The sequence below is a fragment of the Thamnophis elegans genome, chromosome 14 (assembly GCF_009769535.1).
Source record: "Thamnophis elegans isolate rThaEle1 chromosome 14, rThaEle1.pri, whole genome shotgun sequence".
NCBI classification, from domain to species: domain Eukaryota; kingdom Metazoa; phylum Chordata; class Lepidosauria; order Squamata; family Colubridae; genus Thamnophis; species Thamnophis elegans.
In genome coordinates, this window is record NC_045554.1 from 47,657,002 (window position 1) to 47,674,617 (window position 17,616).

The following is a 17,616-nucleotide window of genomic DNA, read 5'->3' on the forward strand; positions in this document are numbered from 1 at the left end:
AGCAGAAACCCCCCTCCACCCCCAAAAAAACCCCACAACAGCAGCAGGGTTGATCCACATGGTGCATTGGCTTAAACAAATACTCAGCCAAGCCCAGCTTCGTAAATTATCTGCCTCCAAGAATCTGTGATCCATGGAAACCAGGAAACCCCTCCCTTTCCCTTGGAGAGATCTCTGTTGATGGGGTCGCCATACCAACCAGGTCAGGAGGAGCACCTGAGGAGAGCAGGGTACAGCTCTCCCTTCCCCGTGTTTCCTGCTGCAAAGATCGAGAAGGCCAGCTAGGCTCCCCTGCAAACATGAATGCCATTCTTTTCAGGTAAGGCAGGAGGATTTACTCTAATTAGAAAGACCCCTCCCCACTCTTGCAAAACAGACTTAAGTGTGGCTTGTTGGAGATGCAGAATTTTCTGTGCGGGGAGGAAGATCCGGTGGTGGGAGGCTGAAGTGCTGGTGGGAGTCTCTCTGGTGCCTTCATTACTTAAAAGGGCAGTATCGATGGAGACAAATAGGTATATTGAGATCTGCCCCAAGGAGCTAAGAATTTAATTTCTGTCCTGGGACAACGACTAGGAGGGAAGGACAGCTGTGAAGCCAACAAGACTAGAGCATGATTTGAGGAATGGAGATCCAGAGGGAAAGGTGTGAGTTGCAAAGAAAATGTCAGGGGTTTAATTCACCTGCACAAGTCACAAGAAAATATAGCCATAGCACTTCGACTTACGGTAGATATTGCTTCACAGTGCTTTACAACTCTCTCTAAGTGGTTTACAGAGTCAGCGTATTGACCCCAACAATCTGGATGCTCAATTTTACTGGAAGGATGGAAGGCTGAGTTAACTTTGAGCCGGTAAGGATCAAACTGCTGGCAGTCAGCAGAATTAGCCTGCAATATCGCATTCTCACCACTGCGCCACCACATGGCTCTTGTACTACATGACAGAAGGTAGCTACTAAGGTCAAAGCTCTTTCCTCTTGACCTATGGATACACCAAGTTCACTATATGGAAATTCTGCAGCTACTAAAAGCCGCTTCCCTCCATAACAAAACATCCACCTGGTAATCAATTAAATCCAGATGTCCCACAGCAGCCCTCCCACCCCAAGGCTGCCTTCATGGCTGCCATCCAGAGGGCAGCAGAAAAAGCCACATCTGGAAGAAACCATCTATGGATGATCTACAAGCAGGAGGGAGGGATTTCATTCGCATCTACTTTTATATCAGGGATTCTCCACGGATGGACCATAGTCACCTGGTAGCCCCACGTCTTCCTACTTTATGGCCAGTGTCCAATTTCTCATGCATTTCCCTGTTTTCACCAAGCCTCCGTCTCAAGTAGCATATACTGTATTTTTCAGAGTATAAGACACACCTTCCCCGCCCCCCTAAAATAGTGTGGAAATGTTTATTTGTCTTATACGCCAAATACAGTCATTTTTGGCCATCCTGCATCCCATTTTTGCGAAAAACGGGGGGATTTTTGCCTTTGCCCATCCCAAAGAAGCATTCTGCAGGCTTCAGCAGAGCTGGGGGGAAGGCAAAATGTCCCCCGTTTTTGTGAAAACAGCCCATATTTCACAAAAAAATGGGGGCATTTTTGCCTTCCCCCCCACCAGCCCTGCTGAAGCCTGCAGAATGCTCCTGGGTGCCAGGGAGGACAAAAACTTTTTTTTTCTAACTTACTTGTTCAAAATCTTGGTGCGTCTTATACACTGGTGCGTCTTATAGTCTGAAAAATATGGTAAGTTGAAAGAACGAATAAATAAATAGTCCTTGACGTACAACTGTTTATTTCGTGACCAGTTTCAACAGCACTGAAGAAAGTGGCTGATGGCCGTTTTTCACACTTACATGACCGTTGCAGCATCCCCCACAGTCAAAATGTTAACGCTTGGCAACCGTCTCATATTTATGACGGTTGCAGTGCCCCCTTTTGCAAACCTCTGACAAGCAAAGTCAATGAGGGAGCCAGAAATTCACTTAACAATCGTGCAACTAACTTAATAACTGCAGAAATTCACTTAACAACTGGGGCAAGAAAGGTCGTAAAATGGGACTCACTTAACTTGCTTACCAACAGAAATTTTCAGCTCGATTGTGGTCGTAAGCCGAGGATTACCAGAAGTTGCACAGATAACGAAGATTTTTTAAAAAAAGAAATTACTTCCTGTTTCAGAAAAACCCAAGTTAAAAATAAAATAAATACGTCTTGTTCCCTTGTTCCAGAGACACTCAAGTACAAATCATGCAGAACACAATTTCCAATGCCGAGAAATACTTCGGCAGCTTCTGCACCCTGATGGCTTCTTACACCCGCAAGACTGCCAGACTTCGGGACAAGTCCGATATTTTGGTGAAAAAGCTTATCGACTACGCCAACACGGAAAATCCCGAGCTGCGGACGACGGTGAAGAATTTCGCCGAGGATCTGGCCAAAGTACAGGACTACAGGCAAGCAGAGGTGAATTGGGCGATAGAAATCCATGATGTACTAAAATGTCTTTGAATATGAGTAGCTCAGGTTGTTGGGAGCTCCGCGCTGGGCTCCAGATTGGTTGCAAACGTTGGTTTGAGCTCCGCGCTGGGCTCCAGATTGGTTGCAAACGTTGGTTTGAGCTCCGTGCTGGGCTCCAGATTGGTTGCAAACTTTGCGTCCCCATTCGAGGAGACGTTGCCAGTTCAAACCCAAAAGCGCATTGACATCTCCTTAAATGGTGACACAACGTTTGCAACCATATTGGAGCCACACTCGGAGCTGAAAACAAACAACGACCATTATGCACATCACACCCAGGAGCACAAGTCTTAGCCTCTAAAACAGGGGGGGGGTTCCAAACTTGGGAACTTTAAGACTTGTGGACTTCAACTCCCAGAATTCCCGAGCCAGCCTGGGAGTTGAAGTCCACAAGTCTTAAAAGTTCCCAAGTTTGGACCCCCCTCTGCTCTAAAGGAGCATTTGTCCTCTACAAAAAAGGAAAGATTACGGACCGACATGGTTAGGATGTGAGATGGAGGGATGTTGATTTGTTTTAGGGAATAACGAAAAGGACTGCACTGATTTCTGCCTGTATGGCATTACTCAAAGGGTACACCCTGCTTCCAACAAGGAGCAGACAGATATGGGGTGGAGGATTGCGAACCTGGGGTACAAAGGTTGTTGTATATCAGGAAGATCAGTGCAGACAAGATAATTCTGCTAATCCCTGGTTTGTGATCCTACCTTCCCTTTCTAGCATTCTGGGAGTTGAAGTCCACCCCTGTTGAGCAATATGGCCCTAGACCAAGGCTCTCCAACCTTGGCAACTTTTAAGGCTTGTGGATTTCAACTCCCAGAATTCCCCAGCGTGGCCTGGGGAGCTGAAGTCCACCTATCTTAAAAGTGGCCAGGGTTGCGCAATATTTATTTATTTATTTATTTATTATATTTCTATGCCGCCCTTTTCCCCGAAGGGGACTCAGGGCGGCTCACAACTCAAGTCAAGGGGGGGGGGGGTGTACAAATAAGGAAAAGAAAAAACACGAAACAAAACAATACTACAGTTTAAAAGCACACAACAACCATACCATTCGAGGGGGGACAAAAGCTCATTAGCCCCAGGCCTGTCGGAACAGCCAAGTTTTAAGGGCTTTGCGGAAGGCCTGGAGGGTGGTGAGGGTGACTTTACACTGTCCTGACCACAACTCCCAAAGCCCCCAGCCAGTTTTTGGTGTGACACATCTGGAGCACAGCTGTTAAGTAGCAAGCTGCAGTGCCGAGGGGAGGCCCGCGAGCCGACTGCCGAGCCGTTTCCTTAGCAGGACGTTGCTCCAGGACGTGTCTGCCGCTGGCCGGCGACCTTTGAATAGTGGCACAACGCAATTTCTCATTTAGGTGGAGCGGCTGGAACAGAAAGTCGTTGAGCCTCTCAAGGTGTACGGAGTCCTCACCAAACAAGCCAAGGTAAGAAATTCAGCTTTTTTTAGCGACCCTGAAACCCGAGCCGACAACAGCAGAACCCGGGCCCAGATAAGAGAGCTGAGCTGGATAGCAATAGCAATAGCAGTTAGACTTATATACCGCTTCATAGGGCTTTCAGCCCTCTCTAAGCGGTTTACAGAGTCAGCATATCGCCCCCAACAACAATCCGGGTCCTCATTTTACCCACCTCGGAAGGATGGAAGGCTGAGTCAACCCTGAGCCGGTGGGATTTGAACAGCCGAACTGCAGAACTGCAGTCAGCTGAAGTAGCCTGCAGTGCTGCATTTAACCACTGCGCCACCTTGGCTCTAATGCGATGCGTCGTTCAGGGCATTCCCCCCGTCCTGCTTATCTATCTATCTACCTACCTACCTACCTACCTACCTCTCTAACTAAAGAACTGAGGTGGTGCAGTGGTTAGAGTGCAGTACTGCAGGCCACTTCAGCTGACTGCTATCTGCAGTTCAGCGGTTCTAATCTCACTGGCTCAAGGTTGACTCAGCCTTCCATCTTTCCGAGGTGGGTGAAATGAGGGCCCAAACTGTGGGGGGCGATATGCTGACTCTGTAAACCGCTTAGAGGGGGCTGAAAGCCCCATGAAGTGGTATATAAGTCTAACTGCTATTGCTATTGCTACCCCGCTTTTCTTCACCACTTTTCTTGAATTCAGACAGCAAATTACAAATCCTGGGCTTACAAACCAGGTTTGCCCAACACGTCCATCTGCAAAGACGCCACTTGGATACGTTGGGTGGCATAAAATATTTTCACCCCTTCGGGGCCAAAACAGATTTTTCTTCCTTGCCTTCAACAGGCCGACATTAAAACATTCAGCAAAGCCAGAAAGACGGAAATAAAGCAGCTAGAGAAGCTGGAGAAAACCAGGCATAAGTCACCCTCCAATCAACATATGATTGTATCCTTGACCGAACATAATTGGGTCAAATTCTCCGTTGGCTTCTGCAAATGTATTTAGTGATATTTATTCCAGTGTTTCTCAACCTTTGAAGATGTCTGGGACTTCAACTCCCAGGGTTCCCCAGCCAGCTATGCTGTGCTAGGCTATGGGGAATTCTGGGAGTTGAAGTCCACACACATCGTCAAACTGCCAAGGCTGAGAAACACCGGTTTATTTCTTAAATTTATTTGCCAACTATTTCACTGTGGGGCTCTCTAGGCAGCTTAGAATAATGATGAAGAAAATGAAAGGGGTGGAAACAGAAGTAAAATAACCAAACCATAAAATAGACCAAAAAAAAAGGAACATAAGGAGAATAATAAAGGTAGTTCTTGACTTACAACTGTTCCATTTAGCGACCAAAGTTACAACAGCACCAAAAAAAAAAGTGGCCTATTTCTGTTTTTCACACTTACGACTGATGCAGAAACCTGAAGAGCCGCTGATCAAAATCCAGATGCTTGGCAAACTAATCCATATTTATGATGGTTTCGGAGTCCCACTGTAAAGTCACGGAGAAATCAGATTCACTTAAGAACCGTGTGGCTGACTTAGCAACTGCAATGATTCACTGAATGACTGTGGCAAGAAAGGTTGTAAAATGGGGCAAAACTCACTTAATGACTGTATCGCTTAGCACAGTGTTTCTCAACCTTGGCGACTTGAAGTCCTGTGGACTTCAACTCCCAGAATCCCCCAGCCAGCTATGCTGGCTGGGGGATTCTAGGAGTTGAAGTCTCACAGGACTTCAAGTCGCCAAGGTTGAGAAACACTGGCTTAGCAACAGAAAAATGGACTGCACCTGTACATCAATATGATAACCAAAAAGAAGGAAGGAAGGGTGGAGAGCAGAGAGCGAGGAGTGTGTGGCCATCAATCCAGCAACCCCATCCAGTGTGGAACTCCCCCCATTGGACCCCAGAGGCCAAAGGTACCTCATTCTCCCCAATACCCCACGATCACTGAATTCAGATTTTCCCAAGGACAACCAGACCAAGAAGCCCAATTTAAGGGTTGTTGGGGGGTTTTTTTTGCCAAGGGAGGTTTGTGTTACCAAAATGATTTCTTCCGAAAACTATCCACAAAGCAGCGAAAAGGATTGGAAACAGACATGCAAAGGGAGAGGGGGGGGGGGAAATATCCCTCCAACGAGGAATGCCAATAGGCAATTAATTTCTCTAGATTGCTACCAGCAGCCCTGAGAATCCGAGTGAAAAAAGCCACAGGGACATAGTTTAATGCCCAGAGGTGCCAAACCTCACTCACAGATGGGCAAGCTGTCGGTTTGAGTTCCTCGTTTTTTTGCAAATATTGTCAAGAAGTGTCTTTCTTTTTTCCCCCCAATTCTGCTCCACATCTGAATTGGCCAGCTCTTTTCCTAAACTTCGCACAATAATAGACGCACCTTGGTTCACCCTTTCCAAACTGCTGATTTTTTTTGTTTTTGTTTTGCTTGCAACGTTGCCAGGCAATTCAAATTTCATCTATCATTTCCTCTGCAGGAATGCTTTCGTGCCACATTTTCATAAATAGATGTTTTCTTTTTTTTTTTTGCAACCGTTCCTTCCGCACATGACATTACATTACAATATATTATGTTGAACCGAACAGCTATACTTTGAGGAAGCCTAAATCCGCACGTTAACTAGGTTTTGGATTTGCATTCTAATTTGAAATGCAAAATTAAATACGTTTACATCCAGACGTAAGTTAAATAATTCCCCCCCACCCCATGTTTACGGATCGCGGGGCTACGGAGCTAAAACAAGAGATGAAAAATATGCCACGGAAATCCTAGCTAAGTCAGATGCTTACTGCTCTTCTAGATTTTAGCCGAGGAATCTGGTTATTAGGCTGAGTCCAGGAAACCTTTGCATGTATGTAGAAGGCTCAGAAAGAGGTTTGTAAAAGAGGGAGATAACCCCTCCCAAACACTAGTTGTTTTCCTAACATCTCCCTCCAAGCCTGTTTCTGAAAAGCCAATCAAAATGCTCCCTCTTCACCTTCAGAGTGATAAAAAACCTTAAGATTTTCCTGCAAATTCCTTGGGGCCTGCGATTGTCATCAAAACAGCTTCTTAGCATCCACACCTTTGAAATGCCAGCGAGAACGGCAGGCACCTTCTTTCATGAAATATTAAACCTACCGGGGGTGGTGGGGGAGGAGAATAAGATCTTGCTGGGGAAAGACACCAGAGGATAATCCTGAGAGATTAAACAAAATAAAAAAATAAATTAATCATGCTTCTTCCTGCAGATATTTTAGGCAGGATATTGAAGAACCAAATACCTGTAGTAACAGAGAGAGACAGAGAGAGAGAGACAGAGACAGAGACAGAGAGAGAGACACAGAGAGAGAGAGACAGAGAGAGAGAGAGAGAGAGAGAGAGAGAAAGTCAGAGAGAGAGAGAGAGATGGACAGAGAGAGACAGACAGAGAGAGAGAGAAAGTCAGAGAGAGAGAGAGAGATGGACAGAGAGAGAGAGAGAGAGAGAGAGAGAGAGAGAGAGACCAAAATTAAAGGTAGCAGCTTAGAAAAACAAGGATTTGGGAAAATCTTCTGGAGGGGATCAGAGCAGGTCCAGCAGCTGTAGGAGCTAATTTAGTGTTAGCGGTGAAGATGCTGGATTAGAAATCAGGAGGTGCTGAATTCTGTTTCTCCTCTGGGCAGGGAAGCCAGGTGGTTTAACTTTGGGGCCAGCCCCTTGCTCTCAACCCCTCGATAACTCAACACCTGCCTGTTGTGGGGAAAACAGGAGGAGAGAGTATTAGAGTACTGTACAAATTAAAGGTGCATGAATTAAATAATAATACGGGGAAAGTGGAGATCGGTGGAGAGGGGAGAAAGACAGATGGTGGCATGGATCACCCATCATTTTGTTATTAGTTGTGAAGTTGTGTCCGACCCATCGCGACCCCATGGACAACGTTCCTCCAGGCCTTCCTGTCCTCTCCCATCCTCTGGAGTCCATTTAAGCTCACGTCGGCTGCTTCAGCGACTCCATCCAGCCACCTCATTCTCTGTCGTCCCCTTCTTCTTTTGCCCTCAATCTCTTCCAGCATTAGGCTCTTCTCCAGGGAGTCCTTCCTTCCTTCCTTCCTTCCTTCCTTCCTTCCTTCCTTCCTTCCTTCCTTCCTTCCTTCCTTCCTGCCTCCCTTCCTTCCTTCCTTCCTTCCTTCCTTCTTTCCTTCCTTCCTTCCTTTCCTCCTCCCCAGGAGGCAGTAGGGAATCAAACCAGAATCTCTTCCTGTCTCCTTTCCCTGAGCTTCTTTCTTTCGCATCATGGTTGCCTAAAACCTTCTGTCTGCCTTCATGGTCATCCTTCTGCCATCTTCACCATCATATTCTCAGGAGCAGGAAAAACAGCCTCCTTCCATCCCTTTCTCACAGATCCTGGAATACCGACTCCAGTTTTTCAGCCACATCCCTCTTGGTTCCTTCCTCCAGAGAGGAACAGCTGGGCTCGGTCTTCAGGGACAAAACCGGTGCCCCCCCCGTAATTCCCAAAAGACCATGCAGGGAGCATCCAGCCTTTCTGGAAACACCAGAGAAAGCTTTGGCCGTGGGCTTTGAATCTGCTCGCTCTGGGATCCGTTCCCATGTTTTGACAAAGTCTGTAGACGGCCAGATGGAGCCACACGCCCACACAATTACAGCCCCTCATTTCCTTTCCTCAAAATGTGGTTATGCTTTCCTTTCACCAAATGTTTCCCCTCTCCAAGAGATGGAAGCAGTCAACCTGAGCATCTGGGGAGACTGTTTTGCCAGGGTCTCAATGACCCAGCTGTGCTCCAACCTTCATACTATCCTTGATCGGATGATCTGCCCACCTCCTACTCCTTCTTCCGCCTCCCCCATCCCAAAAATGTCTTGACGGATTCTGTGACAGATTCATGGACATGGCTGCCCCCTAGTGTTGACGTTACTGAATGGCCAAGCCCTCTGTAACTTCTCTTTGCTTGAGAAATGTTATCCGTTTTAGTTCAGAAGAGACCAGTTCAAAAGCAGCGTTACCCCCCCCCCCCCAAAAAAAGGACCTTAGAACAACGCTATTAGACTGTTTCTGATCTAGTCTTCCTTCCTCTCCTGAAAGAATCAGCCTTACGAGCCACCTGAAAGCGGCACCACGCTGCAAAGCAGGATGTATGATTTTGTTCTAAAGAAAACATTTATTTTAGCGATGGCTTAGCCCAGCCTTGGTAAGACGGACTTCATCGCAGCCAGAATTGCTACTGTGAAAAAGCTTTCGATACTCAAAACGTTCTGTTTCCTGATCAGTGTTTTGCCTTGACGATCATCTTCAGTCACAGGTAAGGGGTTTCTTTTCTTGTAGAAGACCACCAAAGACCCAGCAGTACTGTTAAAATGAAGACACGGAGGGAGATCCTTGACACAAGAGACGTTCTCCAGAATAAATCTCCACTGGACCCAGTGTTCCAGAAAGGTGTATTCAGAAAGAGAAGTTCAACTATTTCGTTTTGAAAATGCTTTTCCAATAAGGAGACATGCCAAAAGACACACATACCCCCAAAAATAAGGCAGGACGCTGCAATTCTTCCGTAATTAATCCCCCTTCTAGATTTGGGAATTTTTAATAATTTCCAAACAAAAGTTTTAGAGGGCTACCAAGTTGGAGAAATCTTGGCCAAAAGACATCACTAAGTCTCAAATTCAAATTGATCCATGAAAAAGCATTTGCCTTTCTTTCCAGAGCTAAAGCAGAGTAATTTAACTTACAAAATATCCTCTGTCTTCTGCACATTTTCTCCAGAAGTTGTATGAGGGCCCAGGAAATTTATCCCATCTGATACTTTCTATCGCTGGTGTAAATTCATGAGCTAAGGAGGTTACATAGAATGACTTGACCCACTCCTAATCCAGAGTGTGGGGACGGTCATCAATACCGTCACATCACTTTGTAAAGCTTTGTGTTCTGTGTGACACAGACCATCATAGAGCCGAGGTGGCGCAGTGGTTAAATGCAGCACTGCAGGCTACTTCAGCTGACTGCAGTTCTGCAGTTCAAATCTCACCAGCTCAGGGTTGACTCAGCCTTCCATCCTTCCGAGGTGGGTAAAATGAGGACCCGGATTGTTGTTGGGGGCAATATGCTGACTCTGTAAACCGCTTAGAGAGGGCTGAAAGCCCTATGAAGTGGTATATAAGTCTAACTGCTATTGCTATTGCTATTGCAGTTCGGCTGTTCAAATCTCACCAGCTCAGGGTTGACTCAGCCTTCCATCCTTCCGAGGTGGGTAAAATGAGGACCCGGATTGTTGTTGGGGGCAATATGCTGACTCTGTAAACCGCTTAGAGAGGGCTGAAAGCCCTATGAAGCGGTATATAAGTCTAACTGCTATTGCTATCATGGCTTGTCCAATGGACAACACTCAAATCAAACTGCAGTTCACGATAATTGCAATAATCCAGCTACAGAGTGAGTGAGAGAGAGCTTAGCAGGATTAAAGCGACATTTGATCCAGAACTCGCTTCAGCTTCTGTTGCAAACCAGACGTATAAAATTACTCCAGTAATGCTAAGAATTGGAAATGTGTGCTGTGATCCTTTCACTCCAAAATAAAGATGGGGCAATCTCTTATCAATATTCTAAGAACGAGCCAGAATCGTCCAAAGTGATGTAGTCCTGTTGAAATCAAACGGCTTCCCTATAGGATGTGTGAGGAAGCTCCTTGTGAAGCCCTCCAAAGGCCCAGCTGTTGGATGTCCTCAGAAGGAAGATCAAGCTTTTGACCCAACACAGACAGAGACGGGTCCGAGGGCCTTGAGATCCTTCCTTGCACCAAATTAGCTACTCGCATCTAGAGGGATTCTACGACTGTGATGATGAAACTATGGCCAATCAGATGTGGCACTCAGAGCCCTCTCTGTTGGCACATGCGCCATCGCCCCAGGTCAAATCTCCGTGGTGTTTCTTTCGTGAGCGTCTGTTTCCCTGCAAACTACAAAACAGAAGCTCACGAAAGAAGAAGATCTCACCTCTTGCTGCGCTGCTGGTGTTGGGAATGCCCTGCCTCCCGCCGGCCAGTTCTCCTTCGGGTCTCTTCTGGCCATGCGCGCATGTCCATGCACACACACCTTTCAGTTTGGGCATGCACACAAATTTTGGGCACTCATCTAAAAGGTTCGCCACGCCTGTACTAGGAAAACGCGTTCCTCTTATATCTTGTTCCGTACCATTGATGGGGAAAGAGGTGATGATGTGATGCACCTTCCCCATAAATATCTCCCTGGGTTCCAGGCAACCATCTCACCCATGTTCCACCCCTTTTTGTTCCAGGTTGAGTCTCAAGCACACAAAGCTTCACTGGACGCAAGCCGGACCACTCAACAGCTTGAAGAGACCGTTGATGAATTCCAGAAGCAGAAGTTGAAAGATATCCAGGTAAATCTGTTTAGGTGCTGCTTCAAAAGCTTTTAAGACTCTTAAATCATTTGGGCCTTTGGTGGAGATTTAAGATCCCGTATCTCCGCCCCCCCAAAATGAAAGCATGTTCAGGTGGGGAGGGGTACAACCTTGTGAAAATGCACAATATAAAGAGAGCAACAGAGGGAGCAATTTTTTAAACAGACCCATCATACGTAGCTGTATTTTAAAATTGCAAATTCCATCAAGCAAACAGATCTAGAGGAATCCTATTTGCTGAAAATTATTATCTTTTTTTAAAAAAAAAATTCTTGATTAAGAGCGCCCAACTCCAAAATTACTCTGGGCAGCTTATACAACATCAAATATTCCCTTTCATTGTCTTCTGCAAAGGATTAGAATGGAACATAATATAATGCAACAAAAACACTATGATAGACCGCAGTGGGAAGTCTCGCATAAAAACTGAGAAAAACCCATATTGCTATTATTAACCTAAACGTATTGACCTAATCATAAATACTGCAATGGTGGGTTATTACTGGATTTGACTATTGCTGGAAAAGATGAATAAAAAAATTCAATATTCAGCTTCACTTCTTTTAAACCAACAGACAGTAGTGCAGCTGCTAAAGGAAACCGGGTCTTGTCAATTGGCAAGTTTGAAATTGCAAAGGGGAACATTGAAAATAAATATACATATCTGATGTAGCACTGGGATGCAGGGAGGGAGGGAGAGGATGGATGGATGGCTGGCTGGCTGGATGGATGGATAAATAGAGAAAGACAGAGAGGCAGACCGATAGATAAACAGATAGAAAGAAAAAGAAAGAAAGAAAGAAAGAAAGAGGGAGGGAGGGAGAGAGAGAGAGGATGGATGGATGGATGGATGGATGGATAAACAGAGAAAGACAGAGAGACAGACTGATAGATAAACAGATAGAAAGAAAAATAAATAAATAAATAAAGAAAGAAAGAAAGAAAGAAAGAAAGAAAGAAAGAGAGGGAAGGAGATATTTTTCTGCAACTTGCTTCCTTCTTTTTGGAGGCTGTAATTCTGACCTCACAGTTACAGCAGCATTAAGCTAGAACAAATGTATATTCCATTATAGAGAAGGCATTTGGGGGTTTTCAATTTTCTCTCGCCAGACTTCAGGAGGGAAAGGCCCACTTCCCAATTGACTTATTCAGACCAGACCCAGTGAAGTTGAGAAAATATGCCAGCCGTTATTTACAAAGAAACCCGTTTGGGGAATGAAAAAATATAACCGAGACTCACGTTTTGTGGCCCTGCGGCTTCTTTGCCTTACAGAAGATCTTCTTGGATTTCGTCGGCATCGAGATGGTGTTCCACGCAAAAGCTCTGGAGGTTTATTCCCAAGCATTCCAAACCCTGGAAAATTATGATTCAGAAAAAGATTTTGAGGTAACAAGCGGTGGGAGAACACAGAGACTCGGTGGGGTCCATTTGGTGGGTCTTGGTGTCATTCATTCCTGAACTTCCGCCGTCAACATTTGCCCCAAAGGGAAGCCATTCTGCTTTGCATTGTTCTTGACTGGATTCTTTTTTTTTAAAGGTAGTTCTCGACTTACAAACTGTTCATTTAGTGACTGCTCAAACGGGAAAAAGAGACTTACGACCCGTTTTTCACACTTAACGACCGTTGTAGCATCCCTGCAGTCACCTGAATAAAATTCAGGTGGTTGGCAACTGTCTCATACTTACGACTGTCCCACAGTCATGCGATCCCCTCTCATGACCTTCTGACACACAAAGTCGATGGGGGGGGAAGCCGGATTCACTTAACGACCGTGCGACTCACTTAACAACCGCAGGGATTCACTTAACGACAGTGGCAAGAAAGGTCGTAAAATGGGGCAGGTCTAACTGAACAAAGGCCTCCCTTAATGACAGAGGCTCTGGGCCCAATTGTGGTTGTAAGTCAAGGACTACTGCATGTGATCCCTCTCTAAGAGGGGCAAGGGGTTGTACGATGGGGATCCCCCCCCCCACTCATTTTATCTTCAGAAGAAGCTAGGAGAGACCTTGCGTTTCTCATCCAAAGCTGCTCCGTGAAGTTAGACCATAGTCTCAGAGGGCTGGAAAGGGACCTCGGAGGTCTTCTAGTCCAACCTCTTCTCGAGCAGGAGACTTTATAGTTATAGGTCGAAGCCCGTAGTCAATATAGCCAAACTATTAAGCTTTATTGGGTGCTTTTTAACCTCTTACGAACTTTTAGGTTTAGGTATATTAGATTTATATGCCGCCCTTCTCCCAAGGGCTCAGGGCAGCGTATAACATTAAAAGAAACACATGATACAAAAGTTTTTTAAAAAAATTAAATAGAATATTCCAAACAAACCCAATTAAAATTGACAATAACGTTTTTTGTTTTTAAATCGAATTAAAATTAACAATGATCAATAATTTGGTTTTGTTTTGTTCAGGCCAGGCTGGCTTGCTGGAAAAGCCAACTTTTTAGGGCACATCGGAATGACCTTCCCAGACTTCAACTCCCAGAATTGCCCGGCATGGTTCAAAAGTGGGCTTTCATCCCTCCAAAGGGATGTTCTGGGCCTCCTCAAAATGTGATTCTTGCCTTGACAGGATTTCAGAGCCAAAATCCAAATTGCATCCGGAAGACTGCCCGACTCCAGGCCGGCCCCTGCCACCAACCCAGCCTCCAGCCTTCCGTGGTCCATAGGAGCCCAGGTGAGGAAGGGCAACCTGGGTGCCATCACCTGCCTTGGATGAGGAAGGATAATGGGGTATGGGGGAGAGAGAAATCTCCAGGACAATAAGCACCCCAAGGATAATAAACCCAAAGGGAGGTTCAAGAAGACTCGGGGTTTATGGAGATTCTCCGTCCTGCAGATCGTGGGTGTCCCAAAGGTGCTTTTCCCCCCCAAAATTGGGCTTTTCCACGAAGAGGTTTCACTTCTCACCCAAGAAGCTTCTTCAGTTCCTCTTCTTCAGAGCTGAAGAAGCTCCTTGGAGGTGGAGCGAAACCTCTTCAAAGAAAAAACCAGAAAGCCTCTTTTTGAACAAAGCACCTTTGGGAGAAGGAGGCCAGGTATCGCCCAGGTGCAGCTGCACAGGTCACAGGGGGAAAAAAATAAATTATGGGGGGGGGGGAAGGAGTTCAAGCATCACCCCCAAAGGGCAAGGAGCAAGAGGCAGAGCCAGGAAACAAACCATCATCCACAGCCTTCGGTCCCGCCAAGCAATGCAATCCCAGGAATGAAGAGAGCAGCTCTTGCAGATGTTGGCCCGTCTGCTTGGAGCCGGTTTCTGCCCAGCGCCAGCTGCTGCCCGTCAAGGTCTGATTGGCAAGGAGGAGGCCTACTAGAGCAGTGTTTCTCAACCTTGTCAACTTGAAGATGTCTGGACTTCAACTCCCAGAATTCCCCAGCCAGCATTCGCTGGCTGGGGAATTCTGGGAGTTGAAGTCCAGACATCTTCAAGTTGACAAGGTTGAGAAACACCGTACTAGAGGCCAAGGCTTGCTCCCGAGTAGACCCACTGTGAAAGGGCCCAATGAAAGCTTTTAAAGCCAACATTGTCCCCATCCAGATTAAAGGGTTGTGTGAAGCTAGTGAAGAAAAATGCTTCTTTTTTGTGTGTGTGTGTGGGGGTGTTAAACCCTTTTTGACCCAATTGGATGGGAGGAATCAGGGCTTCCCTTTCTCCCCACACGCTTCCATGGGATCCTAAGAGGAGCCATCCTGAGGGGGGATTTTTATTTTTTACCTCAGGAGGCTTTTTTCCAGATTTTGGGGGGGGGGGAAATGCAGGGCTGTTTTCACAGCCGTGGAAAGTGGGGTGACCATTGGAAAGCCCCCCCCCCTTCCCCACAACAGCGGTGGGATTCAAAAAGTTTAATATCTGGTTCTTTGCCCCAGTGAGAATGGGAAAACCTATTTTGCAAGGAGGGGGGTGGGGGAAATGCTGTCGCTTTAAATCGGAACTGAGCATGCCTGGCTGTGGAATTCTGGGAGTTGAAGTCCACAAGTCTAAAAAAAATGGCTGCCTCACCAGCCATAAAGCTCACCGCTCAGTGGTCATGTGACCGTGTGGGCGTGGCCAACTCAACATCACTGAGGTCGATGGGCGCTTCACCTGAGCTGTGACAATGGTAATAAGGGTGAACCGGAGAGGCAGTTTCTGTAAGCAGGGCAATAAAGATGAGGCTGGAAGCAACACCAGAATGTTTCCTTCCTGCCTTCCTTACACGATTAGCCCTGTAAAGTGGGGAAAAACAAAAGATTTCTTCCAATAACCGGTTCTCCGAACTGCTTAGAAAGTTAACAACCGGTTCTCCCGAATAGGTGCGAACTGGCTGAATCCCACCACTGCCCCATAATTACGTCCCCTCCAACAACCCCCTGAACCCCAAATTCCCAGTGAGACAAACTCCTCAGGGGCACCAAGGTGGAGGTAGAAAAACTGCCCCCTTTTTTCCCAAAGCAGGAGAAGGAAATAGTAGCAATAGCAGTTAGACTTATATACCGCTTCATAGGGCTTTCAGCCCTCTCTAAGCGGTTTACAGAGTCAGCATATCGCCCCCAACAACAATCCGGGTCCTCATTTTACCCACCTCGGAAGGATGGAAGGCTGAGTCAACCTTGAGCCGGTGAGATTTGAACAGCCGAACTGCAGAACTGCAGTCAGCTGAAGTAGCCTGCAGTGCTGCATTTAACCACTGCGCCACCTCGGCTCTGCAAAATGCCTGCAAAATGGCGGGATTTTAATTCCAGACTTCAATGCAGGGTTGAGCAATTAGCAAAACCAGCTTGTGGGGGGAGGGAAAGAGATTTAAGTTCGAGACCTAAGATGGGGGCTTCAAGTCAAGGAGCCAAGTACAGGTGGGCCTCGACTTAACAACAGTTTCACTTAGTGACCATTCAAATTTACAACAGCCCTGAAAAACAGCGACTCCTGACCATGCTTCACACTTTACGACCGTTGCAGCGTCCCCCGTGGTCACGTGATCAAAATTCAGGTGGTTGGCAACTGCCTCATAGTTACGACGGTTGCAGCGTCCCGGGGGGGGGGGGGTGTCACGCGATTCCCCTTTCGTGACCTCCTTACTAGCAAAGTCAATGGGGAAGCCGGATTCCCTTAACCATCGTGTCATTAATTTGTCAACGGCAACGATTCACTTAACGGCGGTGGGTAGAAAGGTCGTAAAACAGGACAAAATGCACTTAACCAATGTCTCACTGAATGACGTACATTTTGGGCTGAATCTGGGTCGGGGGTTACCCGTACTTCAGGTCAGGAATTTGACCTCCTGGAGTAATACAATAGCAGAGTCGGAAGGGACCTTGGAGGTCTTCTAGTCCAACCCCCAGCCTAGGCAGGAAACCCTATACCGTTTCAGACAAATGGTTATCCAGCATCTTCTTAAAGACTTCCAGTATTGGAGCATTCACAACCTCTGGTGGCAAGCTGTTCCACTGGCCAACTGTTCTCATTGTCAGGAAGTTTCTCCTTAGTTCTAAGTTGCTTCTCTCCTTGATTAGTTTCCACCCATTGCTTCTTGCCCTGCCCTCAGGTGCCTTGGAGAATAGTTTGTCTCCCTCTTCTTTGTGGCAACACCTGAGATACTGGAAGACTGCTATCATGTCTCCCCTGGTCCTTCTTTTCATTAAACTAGACATGCCCAGTTCCTGCAACCGAGTGATGGAGATACCCAAAAGATGGCGTGTCCATAAGATGAGATGTTTCGGGGTGGGGAGAAATGTCTCCCAGGGTCAAAACACGGCCTTGGTACTGATCATTACAGCAATCGTGGCTTGTTGCCCACTTAATGTAACCATGGTTCTCTTTGTCCCCTCTCTAGGGTGTCCATAGCACGCTCCAGAACCTGACTTTTCTGGAGACTGATGGGGGATCTGAAGAGGAGCCCTCCCAAGATTTCAACACCACTAAGCACCCCCAGATCTGGCAGGTGACCAGCAGGACCCCCTGACAGATTTCTCCATTTGTGAATTTAGACTTTTTTCTTTGCCCCTTTAAGGCCTCCCTCCAGCTCAGTACCCCCTCCCTTTTCCGCACCCCCCAAACATGACATCGCAATAAAACTATTTGTTTTCAAGTGCATCCTTTTATTTTCGTTTGGGAAGCTTCCATGGAGGGGGTCACGCTTTCAAAAACTGGTTTTCATGCACGTAAGACAGGGGTTTGCAAGCGTGCCGGTTTCTAGTCCACCGTAGCGCGGGGGGCATCCAAACTTGGTGGCGTTAAGACCTCTGGACTTCAGCTCCCAGAATTCCCCAGCCAGCATAGCAGCAGTTCAGTCACAAATCAT

The 17,616-nt window shown here is 46.6% G+C and overlaps 1 protein-coding gene across 1 annotated transcript; it reads left to right on the forward strand.

Annotated features, from left to right (window-relative positions):
* Positions 1-223: 223 nt before the first annotated feature.
* On the forward strand, positions 224-17,403 carry CIBAR2 (CBY1 interacting BAR domain containing 2). Its single transcript, XM_032231395.1, has 9 exons — positions 224-319; positions 2,228-2,462; positions 3,873-3,941; positions 4,774-4,875; positions 9,222-9,227; positions 11,216-11,320; positions 12,615-12,728; positions 13,911-14,015; positions 17,149-17,403. The coding sequence occupies exons 1-9, from the start codon at positions 300-302 to the stop codon at positions 17,275-17,277; spliced, it is 885 nt and encodes a 294-aa protein (XP_032087286.1). The 5' UTR covers positions 224-299; the 3' UTR covers positions 17,278-17,403.
* The last annotated feature ends 213 nt before the right edge of the window (positions 17,404-17,616 follow it).